Below are 17,202 nucleotides of genomic sequence, written 5' to 3'. Positions count from 1 at the left end.
ACATTTGGCTCACCCTTCAGCCTGAGCTGGGCCCACTCAGACGGACTTTGTATATACCACATTCATTGGCATCAAGAAGAGCGGCAAGAAGGAGGTGGCTCCCGTCGTGATCAGAGACAATCCTCGCAGTGAACTCGCAGTGATGGGAAAGGTTCGGGAGCGCGGCAATTTCCTTCACAGAAATATCGGTAGCCTCTTCCTGTGGCATAGTGACCTCGAGCAAAAGCATCTTATGAACTCCCACTTGCCTCCCCACTGCAAACATGACCTCATCGTTCTGTCCCGTAATCAACTTGATCACTCGATAATTTTTGATGCTCGTCTGGATGGTAGGGGTAGCTTTGTCCAGCTCCGTGAGGCTCTGGATATGCAGCTGTTTCTCCCGAGTGACAATCGCGCAGATTTCAGGACGTTGAGAGAACGGGGCAAGTGTAGTAAAAAGGCCAACAGTACTGCTACTTTCAATGCCCTGATACCTCGGTTAGCACAGAAGAAAGGGCTGCTCATTGGACAGCAGAAGCGAGACTTACTCGCGGCTCAATAACTAGAGGATACATATGCTTCGTTGCGAGGCATGCATGGAGGATGGGAATCTCATGTTTATGGGTCTGGATGGTGCGTTGTGGCCGGAAGACAATGTAGATATCATTCTCCCCTGAGAATGAAAGTTGAATAACGTCCGACGCTGGCCACTTCAGTTTCCTTCCTAGTTTCCACTCGTTTGGGGATTTGACAGTGCCAATGTATAATGAGCCTGGGTTGTCGTCTTTATCTTTGTCACGCACAATGCATGCCATCGTCTTACCTCCAGGCGAAATAGCCACCTCTTTTATTTCAGGTAGCGGAATAGAAACGGAGCGATAATGGTTGAAATTGATAGTCGGCTTTTTATTCGTTCGTCGATCACGCCGGAGATCAAAAACAAAGCACTTGTGACCAGCAAATTTAGTAAATAGTTGGATGCCCAACATGGGATGGAGCTGAGTTCTTACCTGGAAATTATTTCCTGACAAGGAAGCTATCAAATAACTACTTGTCAAGCTAATGCTTTTCCAAAAACGCCGAGGTTCGCCAGTCGTATTTAATGAAAACTCTGCAACCGGGTGTAGTTCCTCATCCTCTGTGCGTCTAAAGGACTGGGTGTAGAGCGAAATCTTGAAGTCAGTCCAAAATGCGATAATAGACCCATCCGGAGAGATTTCGCAGTCTTTGAACGCTTCCTTAGGGTTGAAGAACCAAACGTCAGCCCGCTTGGAAGCAGCCTTTTTCTTATTGCCCATTGGCCCACTTATGCGTATGTTCTGTAGCAGTGTGCGAAAGTCGTGTTGTTCAGCGCTTGGACGTTCCCTCGGTGTGTTATCCAACTCGCTGTATGCTCGATGGGTTTTGTTCAGTTGTTTTTCTAAATCTTCCGCAGGACATCGGTTTTGCTGATCCAGAAGAAGAATATTTCGCTCGAGATAATTCAATATTGACCTCAAGGCTTGTCCCTCTTCTGGGCTTTGCTGGCTCGCTTTCTTGATTAAAAGATCATGCCATAGTTTGATCTCTGGGTGAACCTTTGGACGTCCGAAGGCTGTGTTTGCGACAAAAAAGCGATCATAGCTATTTGCGTTGTGATGTTCTGTCCTCCTGTCTTGATACGTGGACACTCCAGTTCTGCCCTCCGCCAAGTATGTAAATAGAACACTGGTGATACAACCCAGGGACCAGACGTCGCTGGCAGCCTTCATACTTCTGCTTGGGAGAAGAGATTCAGGTGCCAGATATGTGCCCTCTAGTCGCCTGTTATAAGTCCCAGCGAGAGATGGGACCACGGGCCTTTCATGAAACCAACTTGTGAGGGTTCTCTCGTGCCTTTCGACCTCATTATCATCCTGGTACCTGACACGAGACATGCCGAAGTCACTGATCTTCCAGATATAATGCGGCTTCCCATGACCATCAACCTTGTCTAGAAAAATCAAAATGTTATCTGGTTTTAGGTCCATATGGTAACAGACTAGCTTTCCACCCCGAGGCATATCCATGCCATTATGGAGGAATTTCAAGCCCCCGGCGACCCCTGCAGCAGCGAGGATCATATCTGTTCTTTCAGTCGCACTTGGTCTTGGACGCGTATCGTTTTTCATATGAGCCCTGAGGTCCGAAATGGCGAGGGGCATGAAAATGCTGTATCCGGTCGAGCCGATTTCAAGGCTCCCATAAATTTCAACAATGTTTGCACAGGTCTGCTTACAAGATAGAATCTGCTGCATGACCTCGAGCTCAATGTCTTCGTTGGATCGGAAGTCTTTGCGCGCGATATCAACAGGGTTCGAATTTGCTGATCCCAGCTTACGAGTGTAGAAGTGGCCCTTGGCGATCTTCACCCGATACACCGTGCCAAACGCTCCTTCTCCTCGAAGCTCCTGCTCCAAATAGGGAAGACATTCGCGCTCCAAGCTCTCAATCCGGTCCTTTTCTTTGCTGCAAATCACAATTGGACAAAAACATGCCTGCGCCGACAGAATTTTGTCTGGCGTGACCGGATCCCCAAAAATCGATGTAAGGGCTTCGCGCTCTGCTGGCAGGGAGCCAGAATCTTTGGGCCTCTCCTTGGGAGCTAACAGCTTCAGGGTGAATGTTCGAGCGGCCTCTATTGTACACGAGGTGAAGATAAGAATGGCCAGAAAGGTGTATAGCCCCCTTTCCTCCATCCTCTTGACCAAATTATCCAGTCCAAGGTTGAGGTCTTTTGTTTTGATTTGAGGCAACTGAAGACTGCGAAAGAAAGAGTATAGAATCTCTGGGTTCAGCACCTCTTCGGCGGTTCCGATCGGAGCAAAACGAGCAACTCGAGTCCCGTCTTTGTAGCAATTCTCCAACTTTCCCATGATCTGCGCATAAATCTGGTCACATAATTCTGCGTATTGGTCTGATGCCATTGCGGAGCGTATGTTGAGGGTGTGATATGTCGAGAGCTTGGACAAGCATAACACAATATCTTTAGTCAGTAAGTTACCTGAAGCCCCGCACCGGATACGGCCAACGTGTTTAGCTAAAGTGTCAAAGTGCGCTAGACATAGCCCGCAAGCCTGGTGGGCAAAAGAAAAAGCAAAACCAACAGGGGCTGATAGTCACCCAGCTGTTTTGCCCAGGTGTTTTACCCAGGTGCATTTGGCAAACCCCTTTTCCACCAAGTGTCCACCACGTTTCACTAGATAACACTATGATCCTATTTTATCGTCGAAAGAAGAGGTACAGGGCTTGGAAATTGCTGCCTCAGATTCATGGCACCAACTGTAGAAAATTTGCAAATGATGAGAGGAAGCAAGGCTCGCGAAAAAGATCAATTCGGGTATATATTATTAGTATGGAGGTTTCTTCTTTATCAGACCGGACAAGAGCAGAGCTTGACATATGTAAAGCGGAGTGACAACAAATGGACAACGCGAAGGATGAAGCAGCAGATAGCGATCAGAACCAACGGCCACCACTGAGTCCCTCGAAGTAATTTTGCGAAATAGAGAGCCCATTTCACAGGATGCGGATATATACCTGAGGAACACCGCCTGTCCCCTTCCTTGGGCTTTTTAGAAGACGACACCCTTGACCTGGGGCTTCTTTTTGAGATCAATGTCTCTTATCATAATAGTCCAAGCAATGGCCAGAGCCATGATACCCAAACCAGTGGCAAGCAACCGCACCTCAGTGTATGCGTACGCATTCTGAATAGCTGTTCTTGTCGCGCTTCCAACTGGGTAGCCGATCTGCGTGTTGAGATCCTCGTAGATCATATCCAAGTTCGACAGAACTGATTCAGGAAGGTAGCGGATGAGCGCCTTCTCGAAGGTGTTGGTCCAGATAGCGGTGCAGATAGTGTAACCGGCGGAGTCACCAATCGTGCCAACGACATTGAGCAAGGCCAGAGCTGCGGCGACGTGTTGGTGATCCACGGCGGCCAGAATAGCGAGCTGCTCGACGATAATGAAAATTGAACCACCAATAGAGATGAAGATCTGACACATAACCTGATACCCGACCGACATGTTAGGCTTGCGGAAGTAGATCATCAAACCCTGCGACAAAAGGTACAGAGGAACGGAAATGTAGAGCAGCCACTTGAAGCGGCCAGTCTGGCGGATGATGAAACCGACAATGAGGAGGAGTACTCCGGAGACAACATCAAAGGTGTTACTGATGTAACCAGCCTGGGCAACAGTCACGTTGTTGACAACCTGCAAGAAAGAAGTGAAATAGTTGTACCAGCAGTAGTAAGAGATCTGGTAAGTTGCATCCAAGAGACAGGCGCCGAGGACCGTCCGGTCGAGCAAGAACTCCATAGGGAGCAGCGGCACGGGAGCCACTTTCCATTCGTAAAAGCCAAAGATGAAGAGCATGCAGAATCCGACAACAAGCATAGCAATGATGTACCCGGAGGCCCAGCCGTTAGGAGCCTCACTGGCAATATCGAAGGGAACCTCGAACAGAACGAGACCGATGGTAAACATGGCAACACCGGGCACTGATCAAGGTCAGGATTAGTGAATTTAACGATGCGGCTAATAGCCGAGGAGGCAGGAATACCCACGATCGAACTGCATCGTCCAGTACCAGACATTCTGCAAGAAGGTGCGGCCGCTGGGCTGTCTAAGAACATGGCCCTGCTCGACAGCTTTGTTCAAGTTGCTCTGGAGCATGTAGTACAATGGCGCCGCAACGATAGGGAAAATAATGGCCCAGCAGCCAATGCCCCAACGCCAGCTAACTTGGTAGAGGAACTCGTCGGCAACCTTGGGGCCAGCAAAGGCAGTGATAATATAGGGCGACGAGGTGAAGGCGAATGCCAGACCTCGGTTCTTCAAGGTAGAGGAATCGGCCGTAAGGACATCGATGGAATACTCCATTCCACTGAAGCCAAGCTGATAGAAGATCTGCATCGATAGTCAGTATCATAAAACTTTGCGGTGAGTCTCTTGTTGGCCACCTTACATATCCAACACAGTAGATGGCAAAGCTGTTACACGAGGCGAACAGGATCAAGCCAAGAGTAGCACAGACGGTCATCAGAAGGAAACCCTGGGCACGACCCCAGGTATCCATGAGCTTTCCGACAGGTAGGTAACAAGCCGCAGTGAAAGCATCAGCGAGAGCCATGGGCACACCAGACAAGGAGTGAGCCTGGAAAGAGCTGGAAATGTACGGACTCAAGCTGTAGAACACTGTGGACTGGAAGGCATTGACAAAGTAGAGGAACCAGATACTATGAAAATTACTTGTTAGATCTTGGAGTTTGGTCGGCTGGCAAACAAAAGTCAAAAGGAACATACTTGATAAAGACACAGATCAGGGTGGTCTTAGACCAGGTCATGGTAATAGCCTCGACATTGCGGACACCATGCTGAAGGTCAGCGGCAGGCTGCTCCGGCTCTTGAGCCGGAGCCTCAACAGTAGGCTCTCTCTTGGCTTCCTCGAAGGTAGCTCCCTCGGTAGTTTCGACCCAAAAGCTAGGCGCAGTATCAGTATTGTCGGCGCCCAAGCGGCGCATGACCGCTCGGCCCCTCTTGATCAAGGGACGAAGACCCATAGAGAAATAATGACAGAGATAGTCAAGAGACCAGGATGTGGGAGTCCGGATGTTTTATAGAAAAATATTGTTTACCCGAGATCGGCCGCCGGCCAGAACCACGGGCTCTGACACGCAGACAAAACTGGGCCTTTGCGTGGCCAAGGGTTTTAATTTGATAAAAACATTTCGCGCGAGTCCACAAACGCAGGCTAAGACGTTTTGCTCTGGTCTTGGAGTCTCCACTAGCAACGAGGAAGATCTAATCAGATGTCGCGGTAATCTTATCTAGCGAGCCCTAACACGCAATCAGCAAGCGTGGCCCACACCAAGCTTCGGAGTGGCTGTTCAAGCTTCGCTTGGCCTCTTTGGGCCGAGAAATTAGTTGTGGGCCATTTCACGGGCGTTTTCCTGTTCTCTGCTTCGCTTGCGCAACTTTCAACACCCAAGTTTATCTGTGTTTATCAGATCTTTCCTCTTTGGGAGCTTCGGGCCCAACCGAGACAAATCGGATCTCAACTTTGATCAGCTCGGATCAACAGAGTGAAAGCATGGCTGCCCTTCTTGATATTGGAGAGAGATCCCTTGTAATAGTCTGTTCTATTTGAACCAAGCCATTTCTAAGAGCAAGTGCACCACAAGATCGCCACAAGCCGAAGCCCCTTACTCTATGAATCATATACCCAATAGAGTGAAGTGTGCGACGCAGGAGTCGTTGGGCACGTGTCTTCGGTGGTCTACTAACCAATTCTTGTCTGTTCCGATAGCCACAGTGGAGTCCCGGTCTTACAGCGGCAGGCTTGCTGCGCTCGAATAATCTTGGGGCCGGGTATGCCGACAGGTTTCGTGTGAGGGTACTTGAAAAATATATTTGTGCTAATCATAGGCCCGCATAGTGTTGGTTTGAGGCAATTCATATTAATATGTTCGAACCTGTGGTCCTATTCTGCGATGGCCGCCGATGGTCGCGACCGATATCAATTCTCAGGATCATGTTGGCATCACACCACTTCGCATTTTGGAAATATTGTCCGTGGAATGTCCCAAACAACCAGGACCTGCTTCACCTTGATACTAGGTGTGTATTTTGATTGGATGACTCGCGATGGCTCTCCGCCACTTCCGCCCATTCGTATAGCTAGTGGAGTTATTGGAAGTAGGGCTTTCGACGCTATTGAATATGAGAGCTCGGAAAGAGATATCTTCGCACCAATGGCAATCTCATGCTGAGGATTGAATATTGTGATACTAGAGTGTGTGGTGGGTAAACGGCTTTAGTTTCCTTTTTTTGACAACAACCAACATTTGCATATATTCATGTCCCCACCGACACATATGTGAAAGCATGGCTCTAAGTGAAGATGAAAGTGTGCCTCAATTCTACTCAATAGGACTACGCAAACAATTTTTAGCTGCTTGTAAGCGTGATACTCGAGGGGTTTCCTCCCAGTTGTACATCTCTCATATCCAAACTCAAATCACCAAAGCAAATGAATTCAAAATCTTGAGCCTCTCGTTTGTTTCAGATTTACCTTAGGTTCTTTTGTTTTTCCAACTTGGTCCCAGGCAAAATCTCACTTCCAGAAAATGTTGCTTGGCTGCTGGAGTCTTGATTTCCTATTGACATAGCCTCAATTGCTTCTTTGATCTCGCTGATCCAAGGGTCGTTTTTCGGCTGCCGTGCAGCATTATAAAGTCCGTACACCTTTACCTTCGGATATCGACTTCTTCGTTCCAACATCATCTCGCTACGCCGAAACCCGCTCCAACTGTTTTTCAAAACCGATGCCACTGTTCTTGTAGAATTGTGTTAGTGTGTACGCCATGAAAGTATCTTGAAAGGGCTATCCATCATGAGCGAAAAAAAAAAAAAAAAAGGATTCTTACTTGGGTTTAGTCCACGACTCCAGTTGAGAGCAAAGATTTTGGGTGAACTGATGATCTTCGCCGAAGACCTGAGCATTCAAATGGATGCATTCTCTCATCAACTTGGCAGCATCATCCCGTCGTCCTTGGTATTCCCATATGACAGCTAGCCACTCCAAAGTTTGGAATGTCTGAGGGCTTTCAGACCCAAGGGTACTTTTGCACAATCCAGCTGCTTCCACACACATGGCCTCGGCTTCTTTCAGTCGCCATTGCTCAAGGTACAGCCGAGATATTCTAAGCATACCGCTCGCGGTTCGAGGATGGTGTAGCCCAAGCACCCGTTTCGTGATCTGCAGCCATTGCAAGGATAGTTCTGCCGCATCCGAGAGCCTTCCTTGGGATCTATAGATCGTCACCAAACTCATGATTGCTTCCATTGTCTCAGGGTCTCCTGGTCCGAGGCTCTTAATAAATCGTTGGATTGCTAACTTGCTGTACTCTTCAGCCTTCTGACCATCCGTTTTGTCGATGAGCGAACTGTGTGCCCATGCCAACTGAAGGAGAGCCCGGGTCGTATCAGGGTGATCAGGGCCATGGATTTTGATGCTGAGCTCAAGACATTCTTTACCCAGCTTTACCACTTGTTCCTTGTTGCCCTGTATCAGATAGACATTTGCCAGACCCGAACGGCCTAGAAGAATATAGGGGTTTTCAGGGTCGCCCGAGACTTCTGCAACTTTGATCACTTCGCCATAAAGCCGTTCGGCCTCTTTGAGCCTTCCATCAATTGAATGGCATCTTGCAACCTTCCACAAGAGGCGAGATCTTTCAGAGGTGAAATTATCCTTTGACGTGAGGCCAAGGATACGAATGGCATGAGGTACTGCTGCTCGCCATTGATTACAAAACTCCACCTCTATAACCGGGTACAAGGAGTCCAATACCCGCAGCGTATAGCTTTCCCAATCTTTTAACGATTTGATAGATCGCATCCAATTTCTTGTGGAAAGCTGAACCAAGCGATGCATATCGAGTTGAGAATCTTGATCTTTCAATCGTACAAAGGAATAAGAACTGAGAATTCCAATCGATTTCTGCTTCTCGACATCTGCCGCTGGAGGAAGAAGCGAGACCGGTATATCCTTTTGTTGAATGCAGGCCATAAAACAAAGGTAAGTACTCGCTAAGGGGCTTGTTCGTTGAATTTGTCCAAAGGATGTAAGCCACGTAGTCGCCACAGGGTTGCGGACACTTTTGTATCGACCTTTGTCTTCAAAGTCCTCGCTCAAAAGATCAATAGCGTTTTGCTCTTGTCCATTCAAGAGATCAACATAGCTTGCGATTGTCATTCGGTTCTGGTTCATGAATGCAGCGGCTTGAATTATGGCCAATGGAAGAAAAGTCAAACAGTTCAGAAGCTTGCGAGTACTTATGCCGTCATTAAGAAGTTCTTTATTTGTCAAAGAATTTCGTAAAAGATGAGTAGCTTTGTGTTCGCTCATCTCGGGGATCTCAATGATGTCTGTAGCGGCGAGATACTGAGCCACCCTGCTATTTCGGGTGGTGAAGACAATGGCACCTTGGTCACTCTTGGGTAGAAAGCTTTCAAGTCGGCCAATCGTTGAATCCTTGGTCTCAGTCCACATATCGAGTTCATCGGCATTGTCAAAGATCAGTAACCACCGGCCAGCAGTGGGCTTACTGAGATGAGTTTGTACCAGACTCTTCACATCATCGTTTGGATTGGCGTGCTCAATTCCAAGCTTGTCCGCCACCTCCTGGTATGTTCGCTGGATAGTCTCCATATCCACTGCAGCGAGCCAGAAGACAGCGCAGTCAGGATACAACTCTCTTGTTTGATATGCAAGCTCCAAAGCAATCTGTGTTTTGCCTACTCCACCAAGCCCAAAGATAGCGATTCTTTCCAGTCTGTGTTTGGTGAAGAGTCTTCTTTTGAGCTTGCCCACGACCTCACGGTCGACATATCGAGTATTTCTTTCAAATGGAACCGCCCAACATGCAGGCTTATTGACACCCACGGTCAAGTTGGAAGAGTGAACGGTTGCCATAATCCGATTGCGAATGATAAGAGCATGGTGCTCCTAATTGATAGTCAATATACTCGCCAGTCAATGGATTCTCCCACACGATCATCTTGGGTATCTCACATTTATGAGGATTTCAAAATCTGCACTCGTCTTTTCTGTGAAGGTATGAGAATCGAAGCTAACTCACATTCATGTTATGATCGGTCGTGAGTCTCATTTCTTACCTTCCTTTCCCGCAAGGTTCAAAATGCAATCCCGAACGCGGACCTTCTGGCCAGACTGGTGGATATAATCATGTGTGGCAGACTCCATCAGGCTTCGTTTCTGGAACTCCGTCATGTGCACTTGCTGCAATCCTTGTTCAACATTGAAACGAAAGAACCGTTTTCCCTCCACTTCGTTGCTCCACCGAGCCATGAAACGACGTTCAGTACTCTCGGGCTTGGTGGCCATTCTGACCAGCGTTTTCGAAAGAAATTTGAGGGCATTGTCATCAATAGCTACTGGTGCTGGATTTCCTGTCCCGATGGAAACAAAACACTTCACTAATGGCTTCAGGTCGCGACTTGTGGTACACCATATGTCAGCCGCTTCCTCTTCGACCTCTTCCACAGGGTTGTTGGCACCGAATGCGCCGTCAACGAACTGGCGATTTCCGATTGTAACCGGGTCAAAGTATCGTGTTGCGGCAGACGTTGCCAATGCTGCTTCACAAATGGTCGCCCCCAATGCAACCTCATTGGGCACGGTATAATTTCGAATGCGGGTGGTTTGTAGCGTATCTTTGGAAGTAGTGCAGACAAAGATTCGCGATAGACAGGGCTTTCCATCGTCCATTGGATCCGCTAACGACAGCCCAGAGCGTAGAATGACATTCTCAATTGCCGCTTTGAGCTTTGCGCTGTCATACTGCGATATTATATTTCCCGACCAATCCACTGGAACGCTGTTCAATTTTTCACTGAAAACCAACTCCATCAATTCAGTGTATGCCACAATGCATTCATCAACATCCATCTCCAATCTTCCCAACATTATCGCGATCAGCCTGATAGCGTGCAATACATCTTAGCCCTGTCCGCATATAGTTCTAGCAACACTCACCCTCCTGTACTCGTACCCCCAATCAGATCGAACACATCACAAGGCTTAAGGTGCGGGCTGTTTTCGCGCTTCGAGTTGAGTTGCATCATGATCTCCTTCAATATCAAGAGACTTGACAAGCCCCTTACACCACCGCCATCGAGTGACAATAGGCACAGTCCATTACTATGGAGTGGACTTGGTCCAACGCCGCTCTCCATGTTTGTTCCGATGTTACTATAAGATGCGGCTTTTTATGATTGAGAAGGGTGACCGAAGCATGAAACTTGCGTGTGAAACAGAAAATAATAACAACATAAATCAAGGCACATCTTACAGGCTTTTATTAAATGTCATGTTCGGGCATCTCTGCAAGTGCTAACCTAACGAAGCATAGGCAAGGCGCCTAGGCACAAGAAGGAGACTACCTAGTCGCCAATCCCTTGAGAGGCTAGACTTTTAGTGAGGCGCCTCCATGCAGATCCTCGGCTGTAATATTATAAATACAGATGGACCGATTAAGTCCGTAACTACATGTAGTCGAAGTAAGCCGTTGATCTGCAGTAGGATCAGACTTGCATTATTCATGGCGGTACCATCGATATATACTACAGATCGTAGGTGAAGATCAAATTCAATGTTATCATTCTGGTGTAACGCTCAGGTATCAATGCCAAGCCCCGGAATATTAGTACAAAGCTGGGCTTGATTGGAGCCAGGTATTCATCTATGGCAGTACCTATGTACATGGTCGTAGATAAACAGAGGGACATTCCCAATGGGGATCAAATTAACTCAAGAATGCGAGGAGCAAATGTGGAGCTCGATTTGAGTATGCTGGAAGTATCCATTCCAAAAGAAGGAAGCTCAACTAAACGTGGACGAAAGGAAATTATTGCACTGAGAGAGTGGTGTAGTTTGTCCCAGAACGCTGCCGGGCATAGCGAGAATGATCAACGCCAGCAAGAAAAAAGTATCGTGGATGTCATAGGTCATAGAGTTTAGCACATCTCGCAGCACTCGCAGCACTCAGCGCAGCACTCGCAGCCCTCCTCGCAGACAAAGCAACAGCACAGAGTGGCCAGACTGGAAGTAAAGATGGCATGTTAGTGGCTTTTTCATTGATCACAACCGGACGAGCACTTACCACCATCCGAGGCAGCCACCACCGCCAGACTTCTTCTCCTGGGGAGGGGGAGCCTGCTGCTGGTACATGGGCTGCTGCTGGTATTCCTGGAGATAGTTAGCATGGAAAGAACCCCGAACATTGCGATTTGTTTGCAGAGTTGGAACGTACCGGCTGGGGTGGGTAGTAGCCCTGAGGGGGAGGACCCTGAGGAGGGCCTTGTGGGTAGTAGCCGCCCTGCGGAGCACCGTAACTATTGTCCGAATCAGAACAAATTCCATCGTGTTGTTTTAGATGCGAGACGGGGTTAAACTAGGTCACAACTTTGGCGGTCGCAAAGCGGTCTGAAGTCGGCCGATGTGACCATCGCATTCAGTCCCTTTGGGGCTCAAAGCGACCGCCAAATTGGAGGTATATGTGATCGAGATATGGACTTACGCCTGCGGGGGAGGTCCGCCCTGAGGATAGTAGCCCTGCGGCTGCTGGTAGGACATAATGGCGCTGACGATTCTGAAGACAAAGGAGAAAATAAATCAGCAAGGTGATCACAAGCAACGCGATAGGGACAGGCTGCGCCTCGGGGCGATTGAAGCAGGGCCCTGAGAGGATACACGACAGCCACGGCGGTAAAAACCACATACCTGGGTCTGTTAAGGAACGAAGATTGGCTGAGGATGGGAGTCTGTGAAAAGACACCGAGAGAAGCGAATGGGATGGATGAAAGAAGGGCGAAGGGAGATGAGGAAGAGAAGTGAGAGGATCAGAAGAGGAGAAGACTGACTTTACAGGTGTAACTGAAGAAAGAGTTGGGGTACTTGGGAGGTACTTGCCCGGGGCCCCCGAAGTGAGGGTTTGACCGCCAAGAACGCAGGGCTGAGGTACCCGCCAAGTACCTTTTTCTGCCCCTTTTGAAGATTTCTCAATGTGATGGTTTCTACACATCTCTCTATTTCGTTTACATCTACCGACTACGTGTTGGGACTGAGAATACATCTGACAGAGCACACTCACTTCAACTGTGGGATCAGAGGTACCGAAACCCTGTACCCTGGCTGTATCTCTCACGATTTCAGCCACCAGCCCTACTGACCAACGAAGTCAGCCACAAATCTCGCTGCGGCCGGAGCGCACTATTGGCTGTCAAGGCCCGCAACTGAGGCATTTCAGCCACTCATGAAACATCCAACGCGTTCTTCCGGGTGATCGGCTCCTCTTGGCACTTCACCGTATTGTTGTTGCCTACGCGGTACCCGGTACTTCGGCTTCCGTACCACGGATGCCCTGAATGCTTGTACATGCTACTTGATATTTCATTAACATTCATTATAGCTCCATATACATATAATCGCCAATGAAAATCACACCGTGATCCACCCTAACCAGATCCAACCCCCAAACCCAAAAGAATACAATACACGAACCAAAGAATATGAACTGCGGACAGGAACATACAAGAGACTACGCCCAACTCACACATACGAATCCACTTCTGGCGAGAACGGTCGCTGAGGGTCGAAATAGACCGGAGACTTGGGAGGAGCTTGCTCTTCGAGATCAAGATCGAGCTTGAACGGCGCGCCAGGGACCTCGGAGAACTGACCATACCCATCAAATGGCGCCGAACCCATATTAAACGGGACATGATCTTCAACAGTCTCGCAGACAGTCGCGTCGACCTCGAAATGCATCGGAACATTGCGCTCACCCCGAACTAGAACCCCCGACTCGACACCATCCAGAGATGCGCCGTCAATGACCTCCTCAGTGGCGACCATCCAATGCTTCAACACGTCCATAGACGGATAATTACCACCGCCCTTCCCACCGCGCTTCTCACTTTCCTTCCCACGCCCACCGCGACCCCGCTGACAAGGATTGAAATGGGTACGACGTAAATGCGCAGCGGCATTATAATTCGCCCCGTACTTCTTCCCATTCCGACAAGCCTTGCAGTTCCCTAGGAAATTCCCATCGGTCGAGATATCGACACACACCCAGACCTTGCGGACGGAAGAATGCACGCGCTCGATATGGCGGCGCAGCTCGTGATCGCCGTGGAAGCCGTCTGGATGGTCTTGGCAGAGGTGGCAGTATGTCTTTGGGCGTGGGGGTCTGTGGATTGATGCTTTGGGGATGGCGGCCACTTCCTTGGTCGTGCCGTCTGCCGAGGAGATGCGCAGCATCTTGTGCGGGTCCCTTGGGTCGGAGAGGGTCATGGTGCTGTCGTGGGAGTCGCGCTTTGGCGCGATGGGACGGGCGCCATGGGCGATTTGCTCGTGAGTGCGGCGTGCGGCGCGAGATTGTGAAGCTGCCGAGTTGATGCTGTCGAATGAATCCGAGGGTCTCATTTCCGCTGCCTCCATTGAGGGAAAGGCGTGGGGCATGGGGCAAAAGGGGGTGGATGGGGGAGCGGAGGTTGAGAAGGGGGAGGTGTTGGAGAACGTCATGGGGATTGTGGGATCTAGGTCAGGATACACAGAGAGAAAGGGGTCTTGATACGTGAAAGGGGAGGAAGCTGGCACCCAGTCCGGCGGAACGGAGCCGATGGATGTTGGGGTCTGCGATGGTCCGGACGAGTCAAAGCGGAACATGTCGATGCCGCCGATGAGTGAGTCGGTGGTTTCGCTGCGTGACATTTCCACTGCCGATGTCGAGGCCTGGTCGAAGGGGGACGTCCAGGGGCACGGGGAGGATGGTCCAGTCCGTCCATTGAAAGTCCAGGCCGCGTCAAACGGCTGCGAGGTGTCCAAATAGCGGGCGTACTCGGAGGGCGAATACTCGTCGACATGGTCGAGACGACGGGTCCGGGGGCCGAAGGATTGGCGTTTGCCCATGGCGGCCCCGGCAGGCGGGTGTCGGTGGGAGACCGGGATCTGCTGGCTTTGGGAGCGGACCATGGCGGTGTGACGGTAGGCTCCCTCGGGAGTCGACAGGGACGCGGTCCGCGGTAGGTCAGGAGAGGAGGCGTGCGAGAGGTTCCGCGTCAGATCGGAGACTGCGAGGTCCGGGGTCTGCCAATGGTCAATCCAAGGACGGATGTGGCGGGTCAGAAGACAAGAGAAGCGATCGCATGGGAGCAGGAGACGAGAGGAGCAAGAGACCAAGGTCACCTACGGTGGCTCTCCGTTTTGCCCGTGGGAGACCAGAGTCACAGGGAGGTATCGTCCGAGGAGTCGCATCTTGTCGAGACCGTTTCCCTGGTTTCCCTACGGGCTCATCCTGGGGGGCCGGCATGAACTGACCGAGCCGTTCCCTCCAGAGTTGGATCTGTTCGGATTCCGAGAGGTGGGAATGTTGAACCAAAAACACTTCGCGGTATCCGGAGATGGCTCTCGTGAACAGTTCATCGTCGGCCAGGTGGACAGTCATGGTGTGGAACGATTCCTCACAATGGACAATGGCCGGGTAAGTCACTGTCTATCAGTAGTCAAATGTAGGGAGAGGAGTCTGCGCGGGTTAGTATACAGCTGCGACAGAATAGGAACAACGTACGTAGATCTGGGGGGAAATAATTGCAGAAAGCAGATGGCAGGTGGCAGGCAGATGGAAAGCCGATCTTATCAAGACAGAGGATCTGAGGTGGATTGGTAGATCACCGAATATCATAAGTTGGGAGAAGACGCGTAAAAGAGGGAAATATTGGGCTCAAGAAGGTCCCCTACAAAATGAGATACGAGGATTAACAGAGGCTACTATACTCCAAGTCGATCCCGAGTCTGGACCCCTATACCCACTATGATGTATTGTAACAAACCATCGGAGCAAGCCCGGGTGACAGACGGGAAAGAGACATCTCGTTGGCTGAGCTGCGGGAGCGAGAAAGACCAAAAAGTGAGGCAGCGAACCGGATCAGCCCGAGAGTCTCCCGAGGCCAGCGAATACTTTGCTTACGAAAAGGTGACCTGCTACCTGTCTATACATATACATCCCCTTTCCGCGAATACAGCGCCTACAGCGGGAAACCCTTGAGCCCTCCAGCCAAGACCCTCAGATGCGGATGGTTCGTCTGGATGGCTGCCACGTCGCTGTGGTCCATCAGGTGCAGCTCGAATGCCCAACCGATGAAAATGCAAATGAAAATGCGAAGAGAGATCTTCGATATTTGAGCTGTTTATACGTTGTTGAACCATGGGCAACTCCCGCACCAGTTCCATGGTTCCAGGATCTCAAATCTAGAACAGGAGGCATTCCATGTGAACTACGGAGAAGGGAGTATTCCAGCAGTTTGCTTGCCTAATCCTTTCGGGTTCTGCACTAGTAACTCCACGTGATGCACGCTCCACCCTTCTATTGAAACCAAATGCTGATCCTGGGCGACTACTGGTGCTGCCGCCGTTTCATGCCAGAAGTACACTACCAAGTTCTTCACTCATTACGTCGTTCTCTATTTCAGGATAGACTTTGATCGCCCTGAGCGTTGTGGACAAAACTAAGTGCAGAATGATTTGGATGTATCACTCTCTACTAAAAAGGACCTATACACCCGACAAATCGGGGATTTGCTATTGCTGCACCGCCTTCTACAGGGTGGCCCGAGAGTCCGTCCACCATTTGACACGATACCCGGCCTCACCGTCAAGTCGAATCTACGTCTCCTGATCGACTCTAGAGCAAACCTCAGTTTCGTCATTCGGGACCAGAAACACAGCAATCAAAACCGCCAACCCCCTACAAGTTACTCCGACATGTGTCTTTCAAGCTGAAATCCTGATAAGCCAGCCCCTGCATCACAGCCCAGACCTGCTGCCTGCATTGTCCTGGACTGGGATATGGCACACGTGAGATTGGACGGCGAAGGGGAGCTTTCTATAATGATAGGTTCCTGAGTTTGTGCACGGGTGGCCATTTCGATGCAGGGGACTGGAATAGGTAAATAGCCACTACTATATTCTCACTGCCTAATATTTCCTAATTATATCAATTCCCCGAAGTAGAAGGGAACGCAGAATCTAACCGAACAGATCGACAACGGGGGCTTACTTCAACTGGAGTATCGTTCTATACTCCGACAATCCCACGTTTAATCTTCGATCTGTAACCTAGAAACATTCAGACAAAGACTGAATCCGCAGCTCTGTCATGAGACAACCCATCCAACGATCCGACTGGCAACCTGCAACCACCGCCAAGTCAAGCCACAAGCAATCCTGTCCACCCAGTCGGGTGCGAGGGTCCCGATTCGCGTCAGGATAAATAAAGATGCCATGCGAGCTCCATAGGCCGGTTTCCAAGGGCTTGGATGTTCGAGTGAGTAGGTCAATTGTCTTTGTCGTTTGACAAGGGGGTGGCTCCGGCTGTGCATGGCTGGCTTGCGCCTCGGGTTTGCGACGCATTTTTAAGGCTCTGGGTGTGTACTTGGTGAGGATGGATGGTATAACACATTCAGTCTGGATCGCCGAGGTGGATCCTTGCTTGTACATTGTCGTGTTGCATTTGGACCGATAGATGCCCTGCTATAGAGTTGCGTATATTGCGTATACCTGTACCAGACGATGGCGATTCTATGAGCAGCTGGTGTATATCGGATT

The 17,202-nt window shown here is 49.8% G+C and overlaps 5 protein-coding genes across 5 annotated transcripts; all 5 read right to left on the bottom strand.

Annotated features, from left to right (window-relative positions):
- Nucleotides 1–16: 16 nt before the first annotated feature.
- Nucleotides 17–2,927, bottom strand: PENARI_c015G08882 (protein kinase family protein; the record flags this gene model as incomplete). The annotated part of the gene is made up of 3 exons (XM_022633852.1): nucleotides 17–469; nucleotides 531–929; nucleotides 993–2,927. The coding sequence occupies 3 exons, from the start codon at nucleotides 2,925–2,927 to the stop codon at nucleotides 17–19; spliced, it is 2,787 nt and encodes a 928-aa protein (XP_022486399.1).
- A 648-nt stretch (nucleotides 2,928–3,575) lies between these two features.
- On the bottom strand, nucleotides 3,576–5,569 carry PENARI_c015G07705 (uncharacterized protein; the record flags this gene model as incomplete). The annotated part of the gene is made up of 4 exons (XM_022633823.1): nucleotides 3,576–4,507; nucleotides 4,574–4,916; nucleotides 4,975–5,245; nucleotides 5,313–5,569. The coding sequence occupies 4 exons, from the start codon at nucleotides 5,567–5,569 to the stop codon at nucleotides 3,576–3,578; spliced, it is 1,803 nt and encodes a 600-aa protein (XP_022486379.1).
- Nucleotides 5,570–7,431: 1,862 nt separating this feature from the next.
- Nucleotides 7,432–10,500, bottom strand: PENARI_c015G06769 (uncharacterized protein; the record flags this gene model as incomplete). The annotated part of the gene is made up of 3 exons (XM_022633805.1): nucleotides 7,432–9,519; nucleotides 9,586–9,620; nucleotides 9,690–10,500. 3 exons carry the CDS (start codon nucleotides 10,498–10,500, stop codon nucleotides 7,432–7,434), a joined length of 2,934 nt encoding a protein of 977 aa, XP_022486408.1.
- A 1,049-nt stretch (nucleotides 10,501–11,549) lies between these two features.
- Nucleotides 11,550–12,168, bottom strand: PENARI_c015G01358 (uncharacterized protein; the record flags this gene model as incomplete). Its single annotated transcript, XM_022633689.1, has 4 exons — nucleotides 11,550–11,634; nucleotides 11,696–11,781; nucleotides 11,846–11,927; nucleotides 12,113–12,168. The coding sequence occupies 4 exons, from the start codon at nucleotides 12,166–12,168 to the stop codon at nucleotides 11,550–11,552; spliced, it is 309 nt and encodes a 102-aa protein (XP_022486449.1).
- Nucleotides 12,169–13,143: 975 nt separating this feature from the next.
- Nucleotides 13,144–15,043, bottom strand: PENARI_c015G05127 (uncharacterized protein; the record flags this gene model as incomplete). Its single annotated transcript, XM_022633769.1, has 2 exons — nucleotides 13,144–14,685; nucleotides 14,789–15,043. 2 exons carry the CDS (start codon nucleotides 15,041–15,043, stop codon nucleotides 13,144–13,146), a joined length of 1,797 nt encoding a protein of 598 aa, XP_022486245.1.
- Between the last annotated feature and the right edge of the window lie 2,159 nt (nucleotides 15,044–17,202).

This window comes from Penicillium arizonense (genome assembly GCF_001773325.1).
Source record: "Penicillium arizonense strain CBS 141311 chromosome Unknown PENARI_contig015, whole genome shotgun sequence".
In the NCBI taxonomy this organism is placed as follows: domain Eukaryota; kingdom Fungi; phylum Ascomycota; class Eurotiomycetes; order Eurotiales; family Aspergillaceae; genus Penicillium; species Penicillium arizonense.
This window is presented reverse-complemented; position numbering and strand designations above follow the sequence as displayed.